This window comes from Gymnoscopelus microlampas (assembly GCF_963454915.1).
Source record: "Gymnoscopelus microlampas genome assembly, chromosome: 16".
Taxonomy (NCBI): domain Eukaryota; kingdom Metazoa; phylum Chordata; class Actinopteri; order Myctophiformes; family Myctophidae; genus Gymnoscopelus; species Gymnoscopelus microlampas.
This window is the reverse complement of record NC_139953.1, coordinates 7012980-7039812: the sequence shown is the minus strand read 5'-3', so window position 1 is coordinate 7039812 and position 26833 is coordinate 7012980. Positions and strand designations below refer to the sequence as shown.

The 26833-nt window shown below is 39.9% G+C and overlaps 4 protein-coding genes across 4 annotated transcripts in view; all 4 read right to left on the bottom strand.

Annotated features, from left to right (window-relative positions):
- Window positions 1-26833, bottom strand: part of LOC311062531 (C-C motif chemokine 4-like) — a 405685-nt gene that overhangs the window by 158293 nt on the left and 220559 nt on the right. The gene's annotated exons all lie outside the window — the stretch shown is intronic.
- On the bottom strand, window positions 4131-7866 carry LOC311062540 (C-C motif chemokine 3-like 1). The gene is made up of 3 exons (XM_084081656.1): window positions 7717-7866; window positions 6960-7071; window positions 4131-4563 (listed from the first exon to the last, which is right to left on the bottom strand). The coding sequence occupies exons 1-3, from the start codon at window positions 7784-7786 to the stop codon at window positions 4473-4475; spliced, it is 273 nt and encodes a 90-aa protein (XP_083937782.1). The 5' UTR covers window positions 7787-7866; the 3' UTR covers window positions 4131-4472.
- LOC311062537 (C-C motif chemokine 14-like) lies at window positions 17039-20339 on the bottom strand. Its single transcript, XM_084081653.1, has 3 exons — window positions 20155-20339; window positions 19222-19333; window positions 17039-17774 (listed from the first exon to the last, which is right to left on the bottom strand). The coding sequence occupies exons 1-3, from the start codon at window positions 20234-20236 to the stop codon at window positions 17687-17689; spliced, it is 282 nt and encodes a 93-aa protein (XP_083937779.1). The 5' UTR covers window positions 20237-20339; the 3' UTR covers window positions 17039-17686.
- Window positions 22836-26073, bottom strand: LOC311062534 (C-C motif chemokine 3-like). The gene is made up of 3 exons (XM_084081650.1): window positions 25912-26073; window positions 24922-25033; window positions 22836-23281 (listed from the first exon to the last, which is right to left on the bottom strand). Exons 1-3 carry the CDS (start codon window positions 25988-25990, stop codon window positions 23179-23181), a joined length of 294 nt encoding a protein of 97 aa, XP_083937776.1. The 5' UTR covers window positions 25991-26073; the 3' UTR covers window positions 22836-23178.

Below are 26833 nucleotides of genomic sequence, written 5' to 3'. Positions count from 1 at the left end.
GACCTTTTTTTTTTACCAATTGTCAGATATAAATTTGGACAGTTTTCACTGTGTAATTTCAGCGTTAAACCAATATGCAGGATGTGACTGAATATCACTCATGTCAGACTGCATTCATGCTTTACCCTCCACCTTTAGCAGAGACTTTAACTGAACAGTCATTTGCTCTCGGCTCTGGTCACCGTTTTGCGGGGTGTTTTCACCAACCCAGTGACTGGAATGTTTAGGCAACACACAACAGTGTAATAATAAAATGTTGATGGATAGGTAAATGCAACTGTGGTTGTTATTGTTAGTGCAGTAGGCTACAGATTTGATAGGCTACAGATTCTATTATTCATGAATGTATTTTTTTTTATTGATATGCCATTTATTTATTGTTGGTGTGCCATGGTTGCTTTTGTTAAATACATTTAGTATTGAGTATTGAGGCAGAATTGTTTGTTGTACTCAACTGTAGAAGAACAACAGTGGTAACAGTTAGATCCATGGATGTTTCCAATGCATGTTAAAATAAAAGTTGTTTAAGTACAGTATTCAGCTTGATCTATACTTAGTATATGAGGATGGCGCACACCATAAATAGCTGATCTCCAAGCTCACAATGCGTTGTGATGTGTTGTGAGCTTTGAGATTCATTGTCAGCTGTTCTTATCAATGATGGACAAAACCTCCTAACTCCACTCAATGATGGACAAAACCTACTAACTCCACTTGAGCTGGATTTGGGTAAAGTGGTGATAATATAATGACACATGCAAGTATCTGATAATACTGTATATAAAGTCACAATACCAAGTTTGATGAGGCAGTATTGCTTTGTTTTAAAAATATAAGGTTTTCTTCATTTTCTGAAAAAGTTATATTTTGTTTTTCATTTCCTGAACAATTACCATTTTGGAGTTAGCTGGTTCTGGCCGGACAGCAGAGATATGCAGCATATTTGACTGACTGGGGGCTTTGAATATCAGTCATTTTGAAATAGCCTCCTCCACAGGACAGAGTCAAACAGGCTTTTTTTTTCTTGTCCTTTCAGCTCCACCACTCTTTTTCTTACTGGGAATGGGCTTGGGGTCCATATTTGATAAAGATAACATGCCAAGTCAATGAATCTGTCCTTCTCAGGAATCTCACAGCTACTCCTCTCTCACGTTGCTGTTCTGATTACAACTGCACTGGTGATGGGGACGGCATGCAGGGCCGGCCGCCGCTATAAGCGATGTAAGCGGTCACTTAGGGCTTAAGTTTATTTTCTTTGTTTTCACTTTATTTATTTACATATTGTAGCCTAATTATGTCATGTAGCCCCTATCCAAAAAATAGCGTTATTATTTTAATATGCATAAAACGAAAAGATCTTATAACAGAATGATTTTATAATAAGCCACATGCAGTTGAATGCAATCCACCTGTGGCCCCTCCCCCTCTCCTTCAGCAACTTCACTCTATTCAAATCTCCCATTTATATTAGGCATGTACTTGATTCATGAATGATATGCCTCCAAAAAGAAAATTTTGATCTGGGCGGAAGAAGAGGAAATTGGAGGTCACCAAAAGAAGAAAGAAGAAAGAAGAAGAAAGGTTTGTGATTATTTTTTCTTAATGAATCTGAAATTAATCTGAGTTGTTTTTCTTGCAACATGCGTTTAGTTTAGGTGGTTGTGCTGGAAGTGTTCTGGGGGCCACCAAAAAAAATCTTGCTTAGGGCCACCAGAATCCTAGGGCCGGCCCTGGGGCGGGTCGAAAAGGGATCCTTTACTGACATTTGGACCAATCCAACTAACAGGCACCTATCCTATGTGCTATGTCTGACAGCACCGTCGTTTTCTGCCACAGCACTGTCTGGAGCCTGTTTTTTATCGACAGACAGACAGGCCAGGCAGGCCAATCAGACAGCAGTCCACTGGGGATTGTCCCGCCCCTCCTGACGATCAATCCCTCCTTGTGTCTTTTATTGCACGTTGCATGTGAATATGTGCTAGGTTAGCACATTTTAGTGTAGGTGGGGTTAAACTAGTTGGTGGGTGTGGGTAGTGGGGTTTGGGGGTAAGTGTACCTAGAATTAAGGAAACAAACTGTGGTCAATGTGAGAGCAGAAAGCTGAGAGGTGTTAATACACTTATCATAACACAGTGTGTGTATCTTGAATGCACTGAAATGATGCATAGACGTGCACTTATCAAATATCTACTTATAGTGCACTTGTTGCTTGTACTGCAATGTTTCAATGTAATATAAATGTTATTATTTTTAATTATTAGTCTGTTATTTCCTTTTTTCACGGAAGGCCTCAGTGACTTCTATAGACTTTGTCTTTTTAAATTCTCTGTTCACTGTCCCATCTTCCTTCTAAATAGAGGAGAGGAGAGGAGAGGTGATGATGATGATGAAAGGATGAAGATGCATAAATAATGATATCTATTGAATAGGCATGTAACGATTCACTCAACTCACGATGCGATTCGAATCAAGATTTGAGGTTCACGCTACTGCTACGACTTTTTAAATTAAAATCATTTTCCAGACAAATGTAACTTTTTTTAAAATTATTATTATTTCTCTTACACAAATCCAGTATTTTTTTCTCTTTTATTATTATTTTTTTCACAATACTGTGTTTTCTCTTATCCTCTTTTCAATACAGTAGCAAATGACTGACAACTCTTTATCAATTCTCTTACAAAGATCCTGTATATACATAGTTACAGTATAAATGACAACAAAACACATCTCTCACACTCATTCACCCAGGCACCCACGCATGCACTGCACACACAAAGGTTATTATAGTTTTTAATTGTGTTGGCTTTAGGTTTATCAGTTAGTTTTAATTAGTTTGTAAAGTGGATTTGCTAGTTTATTTTTGATATTTTAAAAATTATTTTAGTTTTGTTTTATTAGTTTTAGTGTTAGTTCTATAATTATTTTGGTATTTGTCAAGGATGAGAGTCAAAAACTGAAGCACAATTGCAAAAATAACTGATTTCAGCTTGTAAATCTGCTATTTTTAAATACAACTATTATTATCTAATTTTGCTGGGGACCCCTCAATGACCAGCTGGTCTCCGGACCGCACTTTGAGAAGCACTGGCCCATGGTCTAATTTAAATTCCCAGGCTGATTTTTGTTTCCAGTCCGCCCCACCATGAAGTTGATGATAAAATTGACTGCATCTCTAACATAGTCATAATGTAATCTACTCTTCTATAGGTCTATAAAGTAAGAAAGACTACGAGTAGTGTTCCACCCGATGACATTTAACTCAACCTTACATGAAAAGACGTCATCTACTGGCTGTGGGGGTGCACTGACTGTGACTGCAAAGTGAGAGACTTTATGAGTGCATTCACACAGACACTTAAGATCGTAATGTTTTACTCTGTCATAGATATAATCAGTGGTGGAAAAAGTACTCACCTGTTTTAAGTAACTCTGTTACAAGTAAAAGCCCGGAATTAAAAATCTACTTGACGAAAAGTACAAAAATATTTGCATCAAAATGTACCAAAAGTAAAAGCACTCTTTATGCAGAAGGTCCCATTTCACAAGGTATCATATACAATGTATAAAAATCTTTTGAAAATAGCAGATCTACAAGCTCACAACGTGTTGTGAGCTTGTAGATCTGCTATTTTCAAATAGCCAAAGTTTAAATAGGGCTGAAGAGGTTAATGTATGTTTTGTAATAATAAGTCATATCTACAAAGTAACTAACTAAAGTTTTCAAATAATTGTAGTGGAGTAAAAGTACAATATTTGTCTCTGAGATGTAGTGGTATAGAAGTAAAAGTATTGAAAATTGGAAATACTGCTGTAAAGTAAAAGTACCTCTAAATTGGAGTTAAGTACAGTACTTGAGTAAATGTACTTAGTTACTTTACACCACTGGGGTATAATATTTTCACACAAATGGAACTTGTATATCTGTGTGAATATGATATTTATGCTTCTTTTTTCCATTCTTTATTCCTCTATCCTGGCCTTTTTCCACAGCTGTACAACACTTTGTCAATGTGGGTTGTTTTAAAATGTGTGTTTATAATACTTTGATTTATTATAAAAGCTTTTATTTATTATTGACTTAGTCTACTATGCAAACACAACCAAAGCATGGATTAATTAACAACGGATGTAAAAATGCTTGTTTTATTGCATCAGAAAACAATATCAACAATGCATCATTAAAATGCATGTTTAAAGCAATCCATTCAATATCTGAATAAACAAAATCTGCACTAAAGCTAAACTAAAGCTCTAAAGCAAACAACAAACATTTATGCTTTTTAATTTGTTGTTTAAAGCATGGAAAAACAGAACGTGAGAAACCTGGGAGTTGAACTATAACTACCAGTAAACTGTGGCTTTTTCCATTTGTCATATAAAGCAAAGCTTGGTCAAAGCATTGTCAAAAAAACAACTGGATATCTGGAACTTTTTAGGCAGCCCTGAATCCCCCAGAACACTCTCCTTCTTTAGACTCTGGCCTCCACGTGGGAGATGGTCGTCTGGACCCAGTCCTGAGTTCGGTCAACACAGAGCTTGGCACCGTTCTTCATTGTGAACCTATAGAGAGGTTTCCTGTTAGTAAACATGAGAGGAATATGACCGCGCAGCTGCGGGGGGAAGCCTATGGGTGCGTTTGGAAATTACGCACCGGAGCACACTCGCCTATTAGTTTGTATTGGCCAGTGCGCTCACTGCCGCTCAGGGCTGTATTTTCGAACGCGCCTTCACCCGGGCATGCGCAGATTGCGCATTCTGCTCTGTGATGACGTCGCGCGGAAATCCGTCTATAGAACAGACAGAGACATTGAAGTCATTTCCATCATTAAGGTGTGTGTCATTTTACAATGTATTCATAGTCGCTATTCGCTAACCAGTCAAATGGTAAAATGCTTTTGCACCCGTAACCTATTAAGACCTAACCTATTAAGACTGTGTCATTTTTAGATTTCTTTGGCTATTCAAAAATAGCAGAGCTACAAGCTCATAGTGCGGCACCGAGTGCCGCACTATGAGCTTGTAGATCTGATATTTTTTGAAAAATCGTGGAACAAATATATGTTTTAAAGCGAACATTTTTAACTCCGATCTGTGCTTCTGGGGGGTCCCTGGAACATAGCAACATAGTCATAGATTTTTCAAAAATAGCAGATCTACAAGCTCATTGCACGGCACCGAGTGCCGCGCTATGAGCTTGTATATCTGCAATGTTTTGAATAGCCAAAGAAATCTTAAAATGACACAGATGCGTTCCCCGTCTTAATGGGTTAATGTCTAATCTCTAATTAATGTACGGTACATACTGTAGCTGCTGCTATGTGGACCTACTGAAGTGTTACCACCTTTATATCTTACCCTATGCGCCTCCTGTCTAACCTCATGTAGCCTACTGGTTTATGGGTTAGTGCGTAGCCTATAGCTCCATGACATGTTTTCTTTATTGTTTTTTCCCCTCTTTGCTCTCCCCCCTTCTTGTTCTCTCTCTTTCTGAAAACAACAACAACGATGGTGCTTGCACAAAACGCATTTCACCCACTTCTTTACATCTGTAAATCTGTGATGTGACAATAAAGTTTCTGATTCTGATTCTGAAATGGTCAATCATGGAGCAAGTCAGTCATTCAGAAAGTGTAATTAGATGATCTCAGTTCAGGTATTTTACATTTTGATGGCTCATTCCTGCAGTTTTATATTTTATGTTTTATGTCTTATGTTTTATGTTTAAGTTATCTCAACATAAACCCTTTCTAAAAACACAGGGATCAACATTATAAATGTCCCGCTGGCCCAAAAGTACTATTTAAATCCTCGGGCCAGCAGAACGCAACTTTACGTGCTCGGGCCAGTACAAATAATGCCCAAAACAACAACAACAACAAAAAATAAAACATTAAAGGGATAGTTCACCCCAAAAAATACTTATTTTCTATCAATTACACACCCCATGAAGCCTTCAATTCATGGAGATTTTTTTTGTTTTTGTCGAGTTCTTAAGCCAACAATTTGATGACCGGCGAAAAGATGCTAATGTCTCCGGTAGGAGACTCAAAGTTAACACTTTGAGTCTCCTACCGGAGCATCAAATTATTGGCTTAGGAAAACGACAAAAACTAAAAGATCTCCATTAATTCAAGTCTCCATGGGGTGTGTACTCGATAGAAAAAAAAGTCATTTTGTGGATGAACTATCCCTTTAACATCTCATTGTAATGTTTTTTGTGAAATTGTCTTGGTCATTTCCACTGCAACATAGCGCTACATGAGAAAGACGTCTGTTGTCTGCAATCATCTAGAATCAGAGCACAGCGCACCTTGCAGCGCACCTGCAAGCTGTTCACTGCTCTCTCCCATGTTCTGATGTGTACATAAGTCATCAGTTACGTCAAAACGCTCTAGATTATAAATTAGCTGCAGCGCAAATGTACATGTGTAGGCCTATACTGTGTTTATGCCAGTTTAATCCCAATGCAGGGATAACAGTAGTGAATACCTAAACATTGTTACTCATAGCTGATATTTCACGCTCCTGACCATACAATGACATAATTATTTTAATAATAATCTAATAATGAACAATTGCTTTATAGAAATGTATATATAGTACAGCAGCTAGTTGTAGAGGTTATATATTTACTTATTTTCTCATGAGTATAGCCATGAATACAAATGGACAGGTGATTATAATATAAATACAGTGTTATACAGTATGTGAAAAGCACATTTTGGTATTGCCATGATGGTCTAAAAGTATCCATACTTTATATATTTTTAGAGACTCAGAGAGTGTAATTTCCAATTTTTGTTTTGTTTTGCTATAGGCCTAAAGAAAAATAAATTATCCCTATTCTTGGTAAAAAAAAAAAAGCATAATATTGTATTCATCATTCCAACCCTTCCCTATCAACCACACCAAGATTTACAGGTACAATACAATAGTAAATACAACCTAATACTCACACAACAGCATCCTTAGCGCAGTGCGTGCCTGTGCGATAGAATGTCACCACGTTGTTCTTAGGAACGCGTGTGGTGTGATAGCTGAAACAGCACTCAATTGGACCAAAGCTTTCTGGGAGAGTGAAGCAGAGTGAGAAAAACATCTGAGATAAACAGGCGGAATAACAAGAAAAAAAACAACGACAACCAAAGCACTTTGATCGTCCTAAATCATTAAGATGAATCCATTCAAACCGGTAACACATCTGTGTAACCACTTCATCCATATTTTATACTTTGGCCAATCAAAAATAGCAGATCTACAAGCTCATAGCGCAGCACCGAGTGCCGCGCTATGAGCTTATATATCTGCTATTTCAAAAAAATCTTGATCTGCAAATGTTTGCATATATATATTTTAAAGGGAACACTTTTAACTCAAAGCTTTGCTTCTGGGGGGGTCCCTGGAACAAAATGTTTTGAGATGGAGGTCGGCGGCCAAATACATATCATTGTGGGTGGTCCTTGACATGAAAAAGTTTGAGAACCACTGATTATAGCAACGTATGTTTAAAAAAAAAAAAAAAAACTGAACATTACAATTTAGAAGGCATTGTAGAATCTCCAGAAGCAAAGATTTGAGTTACAAATGTTCGCTTAAAAAAAAAAATATTCAAAGATTTGCACAACTTTTCATGATTAAAAGAAATAGCAAATCTACAAGATCACAGATTCTTTCCCGGTCTAAATGGGTTGAAACCATGGCAGATAGACTTACCCTCTGCTGCAGCCAGAGCTGAGAAGAGCAGCATGCAGGCCGCTAGAATTACTGGTATCTTCTTCATCATGGTTGTCTGTCAGTCTTTACCTCTCTCGCTCTGCAGTCAACAACCCTGAATGTTTTAATGTGCGTGTTGTGTTGCACATGTGTCTCTATATGTGTCTAGTTGGCACATATTAGTGTAGGTGGGATTAACCTTTTGGTGGTAGGGGGAGGGAGTATCTAGAATTAAGGAAACAAACTGTGGTCAAAGTTTATTTTGAGAACAGAAAGCAGAGAGGTGTTAATGCACTTATCATAACACTGTGTGTGCATCCTGAATGCACTGAGAAGATGCTTAGACGTGCACTTTATCAAATATCTACTTAGCAATGGTAGTCGTTCCAATGTACTGTATGTGTTCTAAATACATACTCAACTCAACTCAACTCAACTTTATTTATATAGCACATTTAAAACAACCACAGCGGCCACAAAGTGCTGTACAGTGCATAGGTAATACAGTATGTAAAAACAGAGATTAAAAACACAGAATACAAAGACAAACACAGAACAAGAAAAGGAGGGGGGCTAGTTCAGAAAAAGAGGTCTCATGCTGTGTTAAAAGCCAAAGAATAAAAATGCGTTTTAAGCGAGGATTTTAAAATGGCCAGAGAGGGGGCCTGCTTAATCTGCAGGGGAAGATCGTTTCAGAGCTTGGGGGCAGCGACTGAAAAAGCTCTGTCCCCTCTAAGCTTCCGGTTCGCCCACGGGACCTCCAGCAGCATCTGGTCAGCTGACCTGAGGGAGCGGGCAGGAGTGCGGGGGGGGAGGAGCTCAGAGAGGTATGGAGGGGCAAGACCATTTAAGGCTTTAAAAGTAAAAAGCAGAACCTTGAACTGGATTCTAAAGTGCACGGGCAGCCAGTGGAGAGAGGCGAGGATGGGAGTTATATGCTCTCTCCTACGTGTGCCAGTTAGCAATCGGGCAGCAGCGTTCTGAATCAGCTGGAGCCGAGCAAGGGAAGACTGGCTGGCTCCAAGGTAGAGGGCGTTACAGTAATCCAGCCGAGATGTAATAAAGGCATGGATTACTGTCTCAAAGTGCTGGGTGGATACAAAAGGTTTTACTTTTGCCAACTGTCTCAAATGAAAAAAGCTAGACTTCACCACTGAACTAATTTGGCGATCTAGCTTGAAGTCATTGTCCATTTTAAAACCCAGGTTGGAGACTGTTGGCTTCACAAACTGTGCCAGGGGGCCTAGATCAAAGGGAGGGGGGTTACCAGAACCATTTGGGGCAAACACCACCACCTCAGTTTTCTTTTCATTGAAGCTTAGAAAGCTTAGGGCCATCCAGGCTTTAATGTCCTCGAGGCAAGAGAGAAGAGCTTTCGGATCAGCATCTTTCTTTTTTAAGGGGACATAGATCTGGCTGTCGTCGGCATAAAAATGGAACAAAATGCCATGTTTCCTGAGGATGGACCCTAGCGGCAGGAGATAGAGAGAGAAGAGCACTGGGGCCAAAATAGAGCCCTGTGGAACACCATACGCCAACGGCGCCGGGGCGGATTCAGAGCCAGCAGCGCTGACAGACATGGTTCTGCCCGTCAGGTAGGACCTGAACCACCCTAGCGCAGTTCCGTGGATACCCACAAGGTGCTGCAGACGCCAGAGCAGGACGTTGTGGTCCACTGTGTCGAACGCAGCCGTCAAGTCCAGCAGGACAAGAATTACATGGTCGCCCGCATCATTTGCTCGGAGGATGTCGTTAAATACCCTTACTAGTGCAGACTCGGTACTATGCCGGGTTTTAAAGCCAGATTGGAAGACCTCAGGGATGTTATGCTCCTCTAGAAAAGACTGTAGCTGGGCATAGACAGCCTTTTCTAGTACCTTAGAGATAAAAGGCAATTTCGATATGGGCCGAAAATGGGCCAACACAGTGGGGTCGAGGCCTGGCTTCTTAAGCAGTGGTTGCACTACAGCATGTTTAAAACACGTGGGAACAAGACCAGAAGAGAGACTGCTATTTATGATGTTCAGGACCAAGTGAGCTACGCTGGGGAAAACCTCTTTAAAGAGGCGCGCCGGAATGACGTCGTGAGGCGAACCTGAGGCCTTTATGTGGCTGACTATATCCTCCAAAAAGGACAGTGTTACAGGTTCGAACGAGCTGAGCACGGCGGGGCATGGGACACAAACAGAGGGGTCAGAGGCAGGAGCAGAGATGAGGGCCCTTGTATTTACCACCTTGTCAATGAAAAAGTGCAGGAAGTCATTACAAATGTCTGATGATTCAAAACAGACAGGCTGAGCGATATTAAGAACAGTCAATGGTTTGATAAAGTACACGTGGGTTAAGACGGTTAGACTCAATAATATTCGCTAAGTGCTCTCTTTTTGCCTCTTTGACAGTGTTCTGATAGGAGAGCCAGGATTCCTTTACGATCTGAGAAGAAACCTGCAGCTTGTCCTTCTTCCATTTACGTTCTGCTTTTCGGCACTCCTGTCTAGCTGCACGGGTTCTGTCATTGAACCAGGGCTCAGGCTTTGCCCTGGGCTGCTTGGATTTCAATGGGGCCACAGAGTCCATTATGGTCCCACACGAAGAATTAAACCAAGAGCACAGTTCCTCTGTGGGAACAGTCGAGGCAGACGGGACACACAGCTGTTCAAAGGCAGCTGAAAAGCGACTAGCAGTGCGGGGGTTAAGAGTCCGACAGAGTCTAGCAGGAGCCCTAGATCTATTTTCAGTACAAGAGAGAAAAACATCAAACAGAACGGGGCAATGGTCAGAGAAAGTATTATTACAGATCTCTAGGTTAAGAATAGGCAGCCCATATGATATCACGAGATCTAATGTATGCCCACGTTCATGAGTAGGACCCGTCACATTTTGCACCATGTTAAACGATTCAATAAGGTTTAGGAAGTCCTTCACCATCGGTTTATCGGGGCAACATACGTGTACATTCAGATCTCCGAGAATCAATACTCGATCATAGTTGGGCAATATTCCAGCCAGGAAATTGGAGAAATCAGTCACAAAATCCTTGTTGTATTTAGGCGGTCGATAAATGAGTGCGCACAAAACAGGCTCAATACGACCCACCTCAAACACAGTCACTTCAAAGCTGGAAAAGGAAGCAGAGCATTGCTTGCATTTAATATCATCCTTATAGATGACCGCTGTTCCCCCACCCAGCCTGCCCGAGGGCCGCGGGGAGTTGAAATAGGAACAGCCGGCCGGCAGCAGTTCAACGAGGGCACTGCACTCACCCGCCGCCATCCACGTCTCTGTCACACAGAGGAGATCCAGGTCGCGGGAGCTGAAGAAATCCCTCAGGATAAATGTTTTATGTGTCAGCGATCTGGCATTCACCAGGCCAATCCTGACAGGGGCTGGAGCCTTTAATCCGGAGGAGCTAAAATCGCGGGGCAGCGGCCGCAGATTGCGGGGGTTCACCCCGCGACTCCAGAGCCGAGGAGCGCAGGGGCGGCCGGGCTGGAATAGCACCTCCAGGCTAGCAACAGGAGCGAGACAGGTCGCGCTGGGGACCCGGAGTCGTTGCAGCAGGGCGGAGGGAGATAATCCAGGTTTCACGTGGGGCAAAGACGAAAAGCATACACAAGCTTTCAGTTTCACCAGCTTGCCACTCCGTTTTCCACGGCGGCGGAGCCGTTTCCTCCTCGGCGGCGGGGGCGCGACCGAGAGCAGATGGGTCGGGATTCCTGTTAGGAGCGGCGGCTCGGTTTTTTGTTCATTGTGGCAGAATGAGCCAATAATCCTGGCATTTTGTCGGATATCCAGAAGAGATTGGCGATCATACACCAGCAGAGACTTAATCTGAACAGTGCCAAGGCTTAGACACAGCAGAAACACAAACCAAAGCGAGAGCAGGAGACGAGCAGCCAAACACACTGGCGCCATCTTCCCTTGATGGCTGTCGGTGTGTGTGTGCACTGTTGTGATTCGTACAAATGGTATTAAAGCATCTACACAATTGGTCAAATAAATGTAGTGGAGAAGCAAGTCCAATATTTCCCTCAGAAATATAGCAGACAGGAAGTATGATGTGCGTACGTGCACCCTCCTCTCCTCTCCTACACACAGAGGCACACGTACACGCGCGCACACACACACACACACACACACACACACACACACACACACACACACACACACACACACACACACACACACACACACACACACACACACACACACACACACACACACGCACACATACACGCACACACATCCAATACATTGAACCATGGCTCAAATGATCAATCAGTGAGTATAGTGGAGCAAGTCAATCATCCAGTAAGTGTAATTAGACAGTAATTGGATGTGTGCCTACTGCCTATACTCAAAGTGATGTGTGCCTTATCAAAGGCAAAGAGTGTGCATGAATTCCCAGTACAACCACAGTCTTATAATAAGGCTTGTCCACTGAGCAGCAGTGCACTGGAGCAGATGAGGGTAAGAGGTTGATCGGTTGATAGTTTTCCTGGCTGCCTGTTGTAGCCAGTCAGGAAATGTCCCTCTTGGGCTACTGTGGAGATAGACAAGCCATAGCTCCTCCCACTTCCTGTTTTCCAAATTGTTTGGTTCACTATAAAAACGACACTGAACAGGGGTTTTCCCCCCCTAGGTCCCTGTTGTTGCAGGTTGCCTCTGCTCTGTGCAATGCCCCGGGTAGGTGTATATTGTAGATGAAAGTACATGTATATTTTAACTGCTTGAGACTGACCCTTTGTTTGTCACACTTTAGGCCCTGCTTCATAGTGACTCTGCTCTCCTGTGTTGTGCCTTCCACATGGGTTGTGTTCAATAGTCAGACAGAGGTAAATCTGTCATTATTTTGTTTTTATATAATAGATCTGTTTTACAGTGTATTAATGTCTATCATTTGTTTCTTTTGTAGACCACTGCTGTTTTGTTATGTTTGGGTTTTGTTGATTTATATTTTTTCAGCTATTTCATTTGTTTTGTTCACCTTTAGTATTTAGTGGCCTTTGTCCCCCAAGAACTACACTGCTCAAAAATAATGAAGGGAACACTTTGATCCCTTAATTCTTTTGAGCAGTTTTTGTACAAAGTGTTCCCTACATTTCTTTGAGCAGTTTAAGCTCATATACCATTTTATGCTCTATTACTGTGAATAATAACCTCGGAAACACAGAAAGAGGAACTTTCTGTGTTTCCAAGTGCTGTAGGATAGGCTCTATTCACAGCAGCCATATTGTGTAGAAATTCACAGGTGTTACCAATGATACTAATGAAGGCTCTGTTCCACTCTGGTCAAACAGAGTCAGGGTGCTGATATTGTGCATGTTGGCTCACTGGAAACACTTCTTACGGGTGTGTAACTCTGAGAGTGTACAAATGGAACCAAATGGAACCAAATGGACCCTTACGGGTCCATTTGGTTCCATTTGTACACTCTCAGAGTTATGGGGGTCACTGTGCTACATTAAATGGAACAGAGCCGTCATTAGTATCATTGGTAACATCTGTTAAGGAAGTGAAAATATGGCTGCTGTGAATAGAGCCTATTGGTGGAGCACGTGGCCTTCTGGACGGGTTAGGTGGCTAGGCTCACAGCGGTGCTTCTCCTTAATCTATTGTTTGCATTGTACCACTGTTTTTCCACAAAGTAAGTAGACATGGTACTTCATAGCGCATCACCACGCAACGCATTGTGAGCTTGTGGATCAGCTGTTTTCAACGAATATTCATCTTTTGTTTTATGACATGCAAAATAGAGATGCTGGGGTTCTTGTGGTAAAACTCCAACCATGCTTTCCAGTCAAACCACGCTGAGAATGACGACATTAAGACACCAATTCTCATAACATACTCAGTTTCACTTTAACCCCCTTCTCACATATTTGAAGGTTCTGTGGGAACCTTTTAACGTTTATCCAAAGTCACTTTCTTTTTTTCTGTTCATGGTTGCATATAGTGGAGTGGATGCAATACAATATATATTTACAGAAATGTGTACAAATTGTAAAGTAACTAAGTACATTTATTCAAGTACCGTACTTAAGTACACTTTTGACTTTACTGGAGTATTTTCAATACTTCTACTTCTACTCCACTACATCTCAGAGGCAAACATTGTGCTTTTACTCCACTACAATGATTTGAAAACTTTAGTTACTTTGCAGATATAAATTATTATATTATAAAACACACATTAACCACGTTAGCCCTATTTTATACACAGGCTATTTGAAAGTAGCCGATCTACGAGCTTGTAGATCTGCTATTTTCAAAAATGTTAGTACTTTTAGTACTTTATATTTTGATGCCAATACTTTTGTACTTTTACTCAAGTAACATTTTGAACACTACATTGTGGTATTGGTACTTTTACTTAAGTAAAAAATGTCAGTATACTTTTACGCCACTGACTTAGAGACTGTCCCCTTGCAGAAATGTTGTGTTCACAGTCATAAACGCAATCATCACACATCATCACACAATCATAATGCTAATCCAGTATTGTTTTGATTGCAGAATGTAGAAGGAGTCAGAGTTGGTGGGTTCCAACTTCCTCTGGTAGGCCATAACCCAACCACGCTATGCTCCATGGGATAAGGAAGAAATGACTCCATGGTCCGTCCATCTCTACGTATGTACATTTGTACTGTATGTCTGACAGTATTTCCCATTATCGTATACGTGGTGAGGACGCCTTGACAGTTAAGCCGCATATTTATTCAAATGCGGCTTAAACATTCACTTGTACACATGGATGAACTGATTGCAAAAAAAATAATATATATATATATATATATACAGGTATATATATATTTTTTTTTGTATTATTATTTTTAAACATGAAAATACACTTCACACCTTTTATTACATTGCTTCAAAATCCTCATTACATTTAGTCTGGACAGACATGGTTGGTTTGTGATACAGCCACAATGCGGCATTTCATTTTTTATAGTGCCATATTAGGAAGCCACTTTATGCTATTGATGAGTCTTGCTGCACGTGTGTGTGTGTGTGTGTGTGTGTGTGTGTGTGTGTGTGTGTGTGTGTGTGTGTGTGTGTGTGTGTGTGTGTGTGTGTGTGTGTGTGTGTGTGTGTGTGTGTGTGTGTGTGTGTGTGTGTGTGTGTGTGTGTGTGTGTGTGCGCGTGTGTGTGCTAGGTGTACCTAGAATTATGGAAACAAACTGTGGTCAATGTTTATTTTGAGAACAGAAAGCTGAGAGGTGTTAATACTCTTATCATAACACATCCTGAAAGCACTGATGCATAGACGTGCACAAATATCTACTTAAATGCAGCTATAGGCTACTACACATTCGGCTCGTACATGCTGTGATGTTTCAACGAAATATACTGTAGATGTTCTAATATTCATATTCTCCTGTATTCTATCTTTGTAATCTCTGAGAGCTCCACGGTGTAATTTCTATGTATGTATTCTAGGGGTGTGCCGATATATCGTCCCGCGATATATCGCGATACGTTTTCGCGACGATATGTATCGTTTTGGAAAAAAAAAATATCGTTTTTTTTTTTTTTTTTTTTTTTTACAATCATAATAATCAGGCATGCAAACGGCCCCGAAGTGAAAAGAGTGACAACATGTTTTTTTTTCGGGTCAGGTGTCATACTATTTGGATTCAAAACGGCTATTGTAGCTGAAAAGCTACAAGTTTGCATGTCTGAATGCAAAAACAGAATTATTTGTTTGCACTTTCTTTTTTTCTCCTCCATATATTTTCATAATAAAAAAAGTGCGTATCGTATCGAAATCGTATCGAAGTTGTGAGCCAAATATCGTATCGTATCGTTTCGTGAAATTAGTGTATCGGCACACCCCTAATGTATTCTAAATACTTGCAATGAAGCATTTTACACAAACATGGACGCACACACTTGTTGGGCTGTATTAACTATAAGTGCAATGTGAGAATGTTATAGTGTCCATTCACAGACATGAGATCACATTTGAACTCTCACACATGGAACGTGCATATCCATGGGGATACCTTATTTTCTTTTCTTTTTTTGGGGGGGCCTGTGTGGTTCAAAATTGATTTTAATATAATATAATTATGTTTGTTTATCAGCCCCCTAAATTGGCTCTCCAGCTCCTAATAACAGACCTTCGAACCCCTTATTCTACATACAGTGGTGGAAAAAGTACTATTTTTTTTACTTGAGTATCAATACTGTAATGTAGAAATACTCTGTTACAAGTAAAAGTCCGGAATACAACATTTACTTGAGTAAAAGTACTTAAAGTACCAAAAGTAGAAAGTACTCATTATGCAGAATGTCCCATTTCACAAGTTTTCAAATGTATAAAATGTATAAAAATATTTTGAAAATTGCAGATCTACAAGCTTGCAGATCGGCTTTTTTCAAATGGCCGAAATGTATTAGGGCTGAAGTGGGTAATGGATGTTTTGTAATAATAATCAAAATCTACAAAGTAACTAGTGACTAAAGTTTTCAAATAATTGTAGTGGAGTAAAAGTACAATATTTGCCTCTGAGATGTATTGGAGTAGAAATAAAAGTACTGAATATTGTACTTAAGTACAGTACTTAGTTACTTAACACCACTGTCTACATACGCGTCCCTTAGGTCAGCTGACTCGGAGCTCTGTCCTGCAATCTAAAGGTTACTGAGGGAACCGTGTGAACCTTTGCTTTCACAGCCCCTAGACTATTTGGAGCAGCGTTCCCTCTTTATCAGATCTAACCTCCATTGAATCTTGAGCCCACTCTCAAAACTCACTTTTATTCACTAGTGTTTGAATCGTCTTGATTTGACTGATTTGTGTCTATGTGCATTTATTGTTTACTTGTGTATGAGCTTTGTGTCACTGTCAGGGACGTGCTGGCCACTGGGGAATTTGGGACAAGTCCCTAACGGCCGCCGCTCCATTCCAGGCCAACCAGGCCGGCCGTTACAAAAAAATAAGACGTTTTTTTTAACAGTTTTTTTACGCTTTACTCACTATCTGAGATTCCCAGGCTGAATTAGGGGCCCAGCACATCCCTGGTCACTGTTTATGCCAGAGTTTCTTGTTTTGTGATTTGTGTGCTATGTGTGCTAGTCTGTGCACAGCACTTTGGTCAGCTGTGGGTTGTTTTTAAATGTGCTTTATGACTTGACTAGACTTGACTTAGGCCACTATGTAGTAAAAGTGTAGTAAAACACCACCAAATATGGATTAATTAGGAAATACAAATGCGTGTTTTTATAGTATCGGAAAACAATATGAACCTTTTTTTAAGCATTGCAATAAATGCTGTCCCTCAAAGAAAAAAATCTGCACTACTAAAAAACAAAACTGAAAACTATTTATTAAAGAAATTCCACTCATTCATACAACAACAAAGGAATTCTGCTTTCTAATTGATTGTTTAATGCACATTATTGTCAGCATAGAGCGAGAGAACAAACAAAACTATAGAAACGGGGGTTGATCTGTTTCGTTCATCATAAAGCAAACTTGGTGTTCATCTTAACCCTTTAAGACCGGGAACGCATGTGTCATTTTAAGATTTCTTTGGCTATTCAAAAATAGCAGATATGCAAGCTCAGAGTACAGCACCGAGTGCCGTGCTCTGAGCTTGTAGATCTGCTATTGTTTTTTAAAGCGTGAAAATGTGTCCAAATCTTTAAATATATATATTTTTAAAGGGAACATTTGTAAAATATGTTTTTCCAGGGACCCCCAGAAGCAAAGATTTGAGTTACAAATATTCACTTTAAAAATATATATATTCAAAGATTTGCACACATTTTCACGATTTTTCAAAAATAGCAGAAATACAAGCTCATAGCTCATGCTATTTTTTAATAGCCAAATAAATCTAAAATGACAGAGATGCGTCCCCGGACTGAATGGGTTAGAGCATTGTCAAAAAAACAAAACAATTGGTTGTCTGGAACTTTTAGGCATTTCTGTGTCCCACAGAACCTTCAAATTGGCTCGTTAGACTGAGGTGGCCGAGGCGATGAGATCCCGGACCCACTTCTCAGCTGGGTTAGTGCAGATCTTGGCGCCATTCTTCATTGTGAACCTATGGAACAGACCGAGATAGAGAGAAGATTGTCATCCTATAGCAGCCCGAGGCGCAGCCCCACTAGAAGTCTAGACCTCCGCACCCACACGCCCTACCCCCCCTCTACTCGCCTAGGGCAGTGGTTCTCCATCCTGTGGGTCGGGACCCCCAGGGGGTCCCCACATGATTTTTTTGGGGGGGTCCCCAGATGACAGTGAAGTCAGAATGTAAGTACTTTTAAGACCTTTTTAACACCTCAAAAACAATAGTCAAGCAAAAGAACATTACTGCATCAAAAGTAATCTAAAACTCTAAACTATACTATAAAAACTGGTCAAACATTGGCTAAATTGTCAAAAAATATAATTTGAAATGTGAAAATAGCAGATCTACAAGCTCAAGTTGTGAGCTGAGTAGGAAAGTTACATATATAGTGCAGTTTTAAATTTAAATAAATAATAAATTAAATCCTGGAATAATTACATTCCAGGAATCTCTGTATGTACGTATGTAATGCAATGCGTATAAATGACTGACTGTCCTACAATATGTCCTACGGTATCTCGAGAACTGGTCATCCGATAGGCTCTATGCACAGCAGCCCATATTATCACGTCCTTCACAGGTGTTACCAATGATACTAATGAAGGCTCTGTTCCATTTAGTGTAGCACAGTGGTTTCCACGACCCCCATAACTCTGAGAGTGTACAAATGGAACCAAATGGACCCGTACACTCTCAGAGTTACACACCCGTAAGGGGCCAATGCCATTTGGAAGCCCATGAGGGTCCCTGGACCCCAACTGTAGACCCACTGGTGTAGCAGAGTGTTTCCAGTGGGCCAACATGCACAACATCAGCACCCTGACTCTGTTTGACCAGAATGGAACAGAGCCTTCATTAGTATCATTGGTAACACCTGTGAATTTCTTCATAATATGGCTGCTGTGAATAGAGCCAAGGACTTGCAGTCGATTGGATGAGCAGCTGTCCAGATATAGCTTGCTCTGAACAAGCACTGTACTATAGTCTATTATTGCTTAGTCTTCTTACGCACTATACTGTATGTAAGAAGACTACGTAATAAACTTGTACAAAGGTTCATTTCATTAACTTAAAGTTAGCTTCAACCAGAGTCCTACCTATGGAGGAGTGGAGCAATTGAGCAGCATGTCTCTATAGGGTGAAACATACAGACAATTAAAGCTGCAGAAAGATGACTGACAAAATATAAACGTTTCAAAGGTAAACTTTGTTCCCGGGCTCCCCCAAAAGAGTTAGTGTCGAAGTGTCCTTGAGGAAGACGCTGAACCCCTATTTGTTCCCGATGAGCAGGTTGGTGCCTTGCATGGTTTCCTCCGCCATCGGTGTGTGAATGGATGAATGTAATGCACAATCTATGTAAAGCGCTTTGGATAAAAGTGCTATATAAATGCACCATTTAGTACATAAACATAATACTCACACAGCACCATCCCTAGCACACTGAATGTGTGTGCGCTGGAATGTCACCACTTTGTCCTTGGGCAGGCGTGCAGTTCTATACGAGAAGCAGCACTCATTTGGACCAGTGGTTTCTGGGAGCGCAAGGCAGAGTGACACAGAGACACAAACGTAGAAAAACAAGAACAACAAATGACTTTGATTGTTATAAATCATTGTGTCAATGATTAAAACCAGGACCAATGGTGTAAAGTCACTAAGTACATGTACTCAAGTGATGTACTTAACTACAATTTTGAGGTACTTTTACTTTACTGGAGTATTTCCAATTGTCTATACTTTTACTTTTACTCCACTACATAAGGATAAGGATAATTCCTTTTAACAGGTCGTTCATGAAAGTCCTTGCGGTCTTGTTTCCAATGAGAACCTGTGAGCAATTAGGGGTTAAGAGTCTTGCTCAGGGACACATTTCATCGACACATAATGCTGGCCTGGCCTGGAATCAAACCTGGGGGCAACCAGGGCCTCTGGCTCCCTAGGCGGGCTCACTAACCACTCAGCTATGGATCTCAGAGGCAAATATTGTACTTTTACTCCACTACAATTATTTGAAAACTTTAGTTACTTTGCAGATATAAATTATGACATTGTAAAACAGACATGAACCACTTGTGTAGCCCTATTTTATACCTAAGCTATTTGAAAATAGTCGATCTACACTGTACAAGGCCACAACGTGTCGCATCGCGACACATTGTGAACTTGTAGAACGGCTATTTTCAAACATTTTAGTACCTTTACTTTTGGTACTTTAAGTACCAGTAAAAAAATAAATCCGGACTTTTACTTGTAACAGAGTGCTTCTACATTGCAGTATTGATACTTTTACTTTAGTAAAACATTGTAGTACTTTTTCCATCACTGACCAGGACAGATGACTAAATAGACTTACCCTCTGCAGCCAGAGTGGAGAACAGCAGCATGCAGGCCACTAGAATAACTGGTATTTTCTTCACCCTCATAGTCATCATCATACTGTAGTCTATCAGTCTGTACTGTCAAGTTATATCTGCTGTATCTATTTCACTCTTATCTCTCACAGTCTCTCTCTCCCTTTCTGCAGTCTCCAACCCTGGATCTTTTATCGTGCATGTGTATATATGTGTTAAGTTGGCACATATTAGTTTAGGTGGGAGGGAACTTGTGGGGTCGGGGTTGGGTTAACAAGCATTAAGGGGGAAAAAACTGTGGTCCATGTTTATTTTGAGAACAGAAACCTGAGAGATGCTATCGCTTATCGTAACACACATCCTGAATGCACTGAGATGATGCATAAACGTGCACTTGATCAAAATCTACTTAGGTTCCAGTTCTATCTCTTTTAATTTAACCCAAACATATCACTTAGCTAACCTACCTTTAAGTAGCATGGGCGAAATGTTGTTCACTTTTGTTTGAAATAAAATGACGGGAGAGCAGTTTATTGTGTGCGGACGTTCCTTTTTTCTTCACTTGATAATTTTTGGGGTCCAGCACCGTGTTTAAAGAACTGTGGTGATGTGCATATCGTACCTTTTTTATCTTGCATCTTAAAATATAATGCAAATAGTGCATCCTGTAAATCCTGTATAGGATAAAATCTACAGGTACTCTCTTTTTTGGGGGGATTTTTCTGCCTTTTACTGGTAGAGTATACAGTAGACTGACAGGGAATGGGAAGAGATAGATATGGGGAGTGACACACGGCAAAGGTTGGCGTGAAATTAAATGAAACATTTAGCATGATAAAAAAGGGTGATTCCTGTGTTATCAAAAAGACAAAGATCCTTATGTGCTCAACCTGCATGTGTGTATGCTATAGCTTTATAGCATGTATACTATAGCTATAGCTACGTTTTTGAGTTGTCATGTTGGCCTAAATTGATCCATGTACTTTTAACAGTTAGGCCAAATGAAGCCAAATTGGAGCATGTATGGGCCTTGAGACTCAGAGTTGTAATTTCTCTTATTTATCTTTAAGCTGGGGGATTTTTTTAATCCATATTCTCTCTCTCTCTCTGCTGTGTGTGTGTGTGTGTGTGTGTGTGTGTGTGTGTGTGTGTGTGTGTGTGTGTGTGTGTGTGTGTGTGTGTGTGTGTGTGTGTGTGTGTGTGTGTGTGTGTGTGTGTGTGTGTGTGTGTGTGTGTGTGTGTGTGTGTTGGTACATATTAGTGTAGGTGGGGGGAGGGAATACTTAGAATTAAGGAAACAAGCTGTGGTCAATGTTTGTGGTGAGAACAGAAAGTTGAGAGCTGTTGCACTTATCATAACAGTGTGTGTGCATCCTCAATGCACTGAGATGATGCATAGACGCACACTTTATTAAATGCCTTCTTAGCTATACTACACATGCTGCTTGTACATGCTGTAATGTTTCAATGTAATACAGACATTCTATTATTGTTATTCCCGTTCTTATACTATATTTTATACTGTATCTGCTCTGTCAATCCTCTCTCTGAGAGGATTGCCATATTACAAATGGCAATACAAAAGTGTTCTCACCAGTGGTGGAAAAAGTACTCAGATATTTTACTCAAGTAAAAGTAGCAATACCACAATCTAAAAATACTCTGTTACCAGTAAAAGACTGTGTTCAAAATGTTACTTGAGTGAAAATACAAAAGTATTGGCATGAAAATATACTTAAAGTACCAAAAGTATAAGTACTAAAATGTTTGAAAATAGCAGATTGGCTATTTTCAAATAGCCTATGTATAAAATAGGGCTAAAGTGGTTAATGTATGTTTTATAATAAAATAATGTATGTCTGCAAAGTAACCAGTAACAAGCCCTTATCCTTTTAGCATTCTTTTGTATAAATCTGTGCCACCGTGCCTTTTTTGCAAACTGTAAAGTATTCAATCAATCAATCAATCAATCATTCAATCAATCATTTAACTGAACATTAACATTCAGCCCTACGTGCAAAGACGCCATCTGCTGGCCGTTGAGGTGCACTGACTACTACTGCAAAGTGAGAGAATTCTTTACTGTGCTTTCACCAGAGTTGGATCCATGAACTCAGTCAGTCTATTAAATAAATACAAACTAAAGGGGCCCAGCATGACGTTTGTTTTGATATATCCATACAGTATTGTACTGCACAGGCTTATGAAACCAACTTGTATTTTCACACTACATTTTGTTTTACTCTGTGGGAGGAAACACGACAAAGAAGAAAAAACAATGTACGAGACGAGCATTGCAATGAAGTCCCAAGAACAGTTGCCAGTGTCTCATAAAACAAATGCTGCTCAATATCACTAAGAGAGAGTTTTTCTTTAGCTCGTACTCATGTATAGCATATAGTTTTATATTGCACCTTTGTCAAATGGTGCTAGGCTATACATAGAACCATTCAACTATTGCTTAAACTAAACTGAAGAACCATAAAACAGCTGAACAGGTGCTGTGATTAGTAGCGGTGCTATATAGCACCTCAATGACTGCAAAGAACTACTGAAAAAACAATATTCTTTGTGTGGTTGGACATTATCCATAAGGATATCTTAATTATGTGTCTTTTTCCCCTTTTTTTAACCATAGAGAAAGATTGCTCGTGCTACTATGCAAACACAGCCAAACTATGTATTAAGGAAATACAAATGCTTGTTTTATTGTAGCAGAAATAATATCAGCAATTCATCATCAACGTTTACAGCACTGATTATGCAAAGATGCAAAATGCCTGCTACATTTTCTACTTTTGAATGTGTTGTTTAAAACACGTTATTTTCAGGATAGAGAGAGAAAACTGAAAAACATTTAGAAACCTGGGAGATTAACTAGTTACCACAAGTTCTGACCTGTTCCAATTGTCATAAAGCAAAGCTTGTTCATCTCAAAGCGTTGTCACAAAACCACCTGTCTAACTTTTTTCTGTAGCAGATATTAGGCAGCCCTGAAGCCCCCAGAACCCTCTATTATAATTGGCTTATTGGTCAGAAGAAGTTCTGGTCTCCACGTGGGTGATGACATTCTGGACCCAGTCCTGAGTTCGGTCGGCACAGATCTTGTTACCTTTCTTCATTGTGAACCTAGAACACACATGGATAGAGAGAAGACTTGCCTCATTAAGGTGTTTAATTTTACATTGTATTCATTCATATTCCACGACAGTGGTGGAAAGTAAAGAAGTACATTTACTTAAGTACTGTTCTTAAGTACAATTCGGAGGTATTTGTACTTTAATTGAGTATTTCCAATACTTTTACTTCTACTCCACTACATCTCGGATCCAAATATCTTTTATTCTACTACAATTATTTGAAAACTTTAGTTACTAGTTACTTTGTAGATTTAGATTATTTTCACAAAACATACATTAACCACTTCAGCCCTATCGGCCATTTGAAAATGGCCGATCTACAAGCTCACAATGCGTTGTTAGCTCGATTTTTCAAAAATAGCTGATCTACAAGCTCATAGCACGGTACTCATGCCGTGCTATGAGCTTGTATAGCCAAAGAAATCTAAAAGGACAGAGATGCGTCCCCGGGTTGAATTGTTTAAGGTGCTGTTTACTAGTAGACCAGTGTAACAGTTAGGGGACATACAGTAGGGACATATAAATCCATGTCAGTCATTCAAGTATAACAATCTCAGTTCTGTTATTTTACATTGTGTTTTATCATTCCTGACCGGGTCACAACAAGATCTGCAGTTATATTGAATAGATGATGTTATTATTGATTAGCCGTCATCTCAACTTTTAAAACAGCCTAAACCGTACCAGAACCGATGCTTTTCAAAATAAAAACAAAAGCACAAACTGATGGTCAGTGATATTAATGGCAAATATACTATGTCAAATATGATATTTTCCCCCCCCCCTTTGTTTTAACTGCTGGTCATTATAAATGTAAACCAACATTAAGGAGGTCTGCAAATGCACAACACTTTGTACATACAACGCAACGTGAGCCTGTATATCAGCTACTTTTGGTGAGATATATGGTGGAGTATCATTTGGCAGATGTGCATTGGAATGCCTTCTGAGAGTAGCAGCCCTCAGAAGCCATTCCAATGACTATAAGTCACATCTGCTATAATTTGAGCATTATGCATGGTCAGTGTTGGAAAGTAACCAAGTACATTTACTTAAGTACTTTACTTAAGTACAATTTTGAGGTATTTGTACTTTACTTGAATATTTACAATTTTCAGTACTTTTACTTCTACTCCACTACATCTCGGAGGCAAATATTGTACTTTTACTCCACTACATTTATTTGCAAACTTTAGTTACTTTGCAGATATAAATTATTATATTATGAAACATACTTTAACCACTTTAGGCCTATTTTATACATAGGCTATTTGAAATTAGCCGATCTACAAGCTCACAACGCGTTGCATCGCGACGCGTTGTGAGCTTGTAGATCTGCTATTTTCAAATGGCCGAAATATATATAGGGCTGAAGTGGTTAATGTATGTTTTGTGATAATAATCAAAATCTACAAAGTAACAAAAGTTTTCAAATAATTGTAGTGTAGTAAAAGTGCAATATTTGGATCCGAGATGTAGTGGAGTAGAAGTAAAAGTATTGAAAATTGGAAACACTCAAAGTAAAGTACAAATACCTCCAAAATTACAGCACTTAAAAGTAAATGGACTTAATTACTTTCCACCACTAGTTATGGTACAATACAATAGTTCATATAACTTAATACTCACACAACGCCATCATTGGCACAGTGGGTGCCTGTGCGCTGGAACGTCACCACGTTGTCCTTAGGCAGGCGTTTGGAGTAGAAGCTGAAGCAACACTCGTCTGGACCAAAGCTGTCTGGGAGAGTGAGGCCGAGTGAGAAACAAGTCGGAGACAAACAGGCAGGTATTGGAATATAACATAAATACAAAATAACAACTAAGACTTTGATTGTCTCTTTCATTATTAATCCAGTGTCATTTTAAGATTTTATTTTGGCTATTCAATAATAGCAGCTATACAAGCTCAAGCTCACAAAGGATAATTCCTTTTAACAGGTCGTTCATGAAAGTCCTTGCGGTCTTGTTTCCAATGAGAACCTGTGAGCAATTAGGGGTTAAGAGTCTTGCTCAGGGACAAATTTCATTTCATCGACACATATGCTGGCCTGGCCGGGAATCGAACCTGCGGCAACCAGGGCCTCTGGCTCCCTAGGCGGACTCACTAACCACTCAGCTATGGCCGCCCCACTGAGCGCCGCACACTGAGCTCCTGTCTATGACCTTGTAGATCTGCAATTTATAAAAAATGTTATCGTGAAAATGTGTGCAAATCTTTGAATATATATGTACATTTTTGACTTAAATCTTTGCTTCTGGGGGTCCCTGGAACAAAATGTTTTGAGATGGGGGGGGGGGGGGGGGGGGTCCGTGCACAATGAAAAAAGTTTGGGAACCACTGATATTATAGCAACATACGTTTAAAAAAAAAAAAAAAAACTTAGGATTTAGAAGACATTTGTAGAATTCCCCAGAAGCAAAGATTTGAGTTAAAAAATGTTTGCTTTAAAAAAATGTATATATTCAAAGATTTGCACAAATTCTCAAGATGTTTTTTTAAATTGCCCAAAGAAATCTAAAAAAAATACTGGTCCTAATGAGTTAATGTCATGATGCACATCATGACATTAACTCATTAGGACCAGTATTTTTTTTAGATTTCTAAGAAAAACTTACTTGGCGATTGTGCCAGGACATCCAGAGTTGAGAACAGCAGCATGCAGACCACTAGAACAACCGGTGTCTTCTTCATCATTGTAGTCTGTCAGTCTATAATGTACCTGCCAAGTTGTATCTGTCTGTCTCTCTCTTTCTGCAGCTATAGTATCCCACCCTGTAGCCTTTATTGTATTGTGAGCATTGTCTATATAGGTGGTTACATAGTAGTGTAGGTGGGCGTAAACTGTGTGTGTGTGTGTGTGTGTGTGTGTGTGTGTGTGTGTGTGTGTGTGTGTGTGTGTGTGTGTGTGTGTGTGTGTGTGTGTGTGTGTGTGTGTGTGTGTGTGTGTGTGTGTGTGTGTGTGTGTGTGTGTGTGTGTGTGTGTGTGTGTGTGTGTGTGTGTGTGTGTTGGGGAGGGGGGGGCGGGGGAGTAGCCTATAATACCTAGAATTAAGGAAACAAAATGTGGTCAATGTTTGTGGCGAGAACAGAAAGCTGAGAGCTGTCAATGCACTTAGCATTACACTGTGTGTGCATTCCGAGAGCACCGACCTGACATGCACTTTATCAAATAATATCTACATAGCCATATGCTGTACAAGTGGCAGTAAAGCACGCACGGATGTGGAAAAATGTATCCTGCTATAAACAAATGCTCAAAACACGAAGGACTTTAAGTATAATAAAAATGTTTATTACAAATTAGAAAAGGTGAGACGAGGAAACATGAGTACAATGATAAACCCCATGGAGTGGTCAGGCTAAGTCGAGCAGAAGACAGAAAGGCCCAAGACACCCAGTGACTGACTGAGCTTAAAAACATAACTGTCCACGTAATAGGCTCTATGCACAGCAGCCATATTGGGAATTAATTGGGCCCCTTCCTTACTTCCTTCACAGGTGTTACCAATAATACTAATTAAGGCTCTGTTCCATTTA

What these genes read in the sequence shown, in the direction of transcription:
- LOC311062540 (XM_084081656.1), bottom strand. Translation starts at nt 7,786, where the DNA reads ATGATGAAGAAGATACCAGTAATTCTAGCGGCCTGCATGCTGCTCTTC. An exon ending in AGCTCTGGCTGCAGCAGAGG is followed by an intron (nt 7,072 to 7,716) that starts GTAAGTCTATCT and finishes TCACTCTCCCAG; the next exon opens with AAAGCTTTGGTCCAATTGAG. An exon ending in TGCGCTAAGGATGCTGTTGT is followed by an intron (nt 4,564 to 6,959) that starts GTGAGTATTAGG and finishes ACCTCTCTATAG; the next exon opens with GTTCACAATGAAGAACGGTG.
- LOC311062537 (XM_084081653.1), bottom strand. Translation starts at nt 20,236, where the DNA reads ATGATGATGACTATGAGGGTGAAGAAAATACCAGTTATTCTAGTGGCC. An exon ending in CTCCACTCTGGCTGCAGAGG is followed by an intron (nt 19,334 to 20,154) that starts GTAAGTCTATTT and finishes TTGCGCTCCCAG; the next exon opens with AAACCACTGGTCCAAATGAG. An exon ending in TGTGCTAGGGATGGTGCTGT is followed by an intron (nt 17,775 to 19,221) that starts GTGAGTATTATG and finishes TCTGTTCCATAG; the next exon opens with GTTCACAATGAAGAATGGCG.
- LOC311062534 (XM_084081650.1), bottom strand. Translation starts at nt 25,990, where the DNA reads ATGATGAAGAAGACACCGGTTGTTCTAGTGGTCTGCATGCTGCTGTTC. An exon ending in TGTCCTGGCACAATCGCCAA is followed by an intron (nt 25,034 to 25,911) that starts GTAAGTTTTTCT and finishes TCACTCTCCCAG; the next exon opens with ACAGCTTTGGTCCAGACGAG. An exon ending in TGTGCCAATGATGGCGTTGT is followed by an intron (nt 23,282 to 24,921) that starts GTGAGTATTAAG and finishes TGTGTGTTCTAG; the next exon opens with GTTCACAATGAAGAAAGGTA.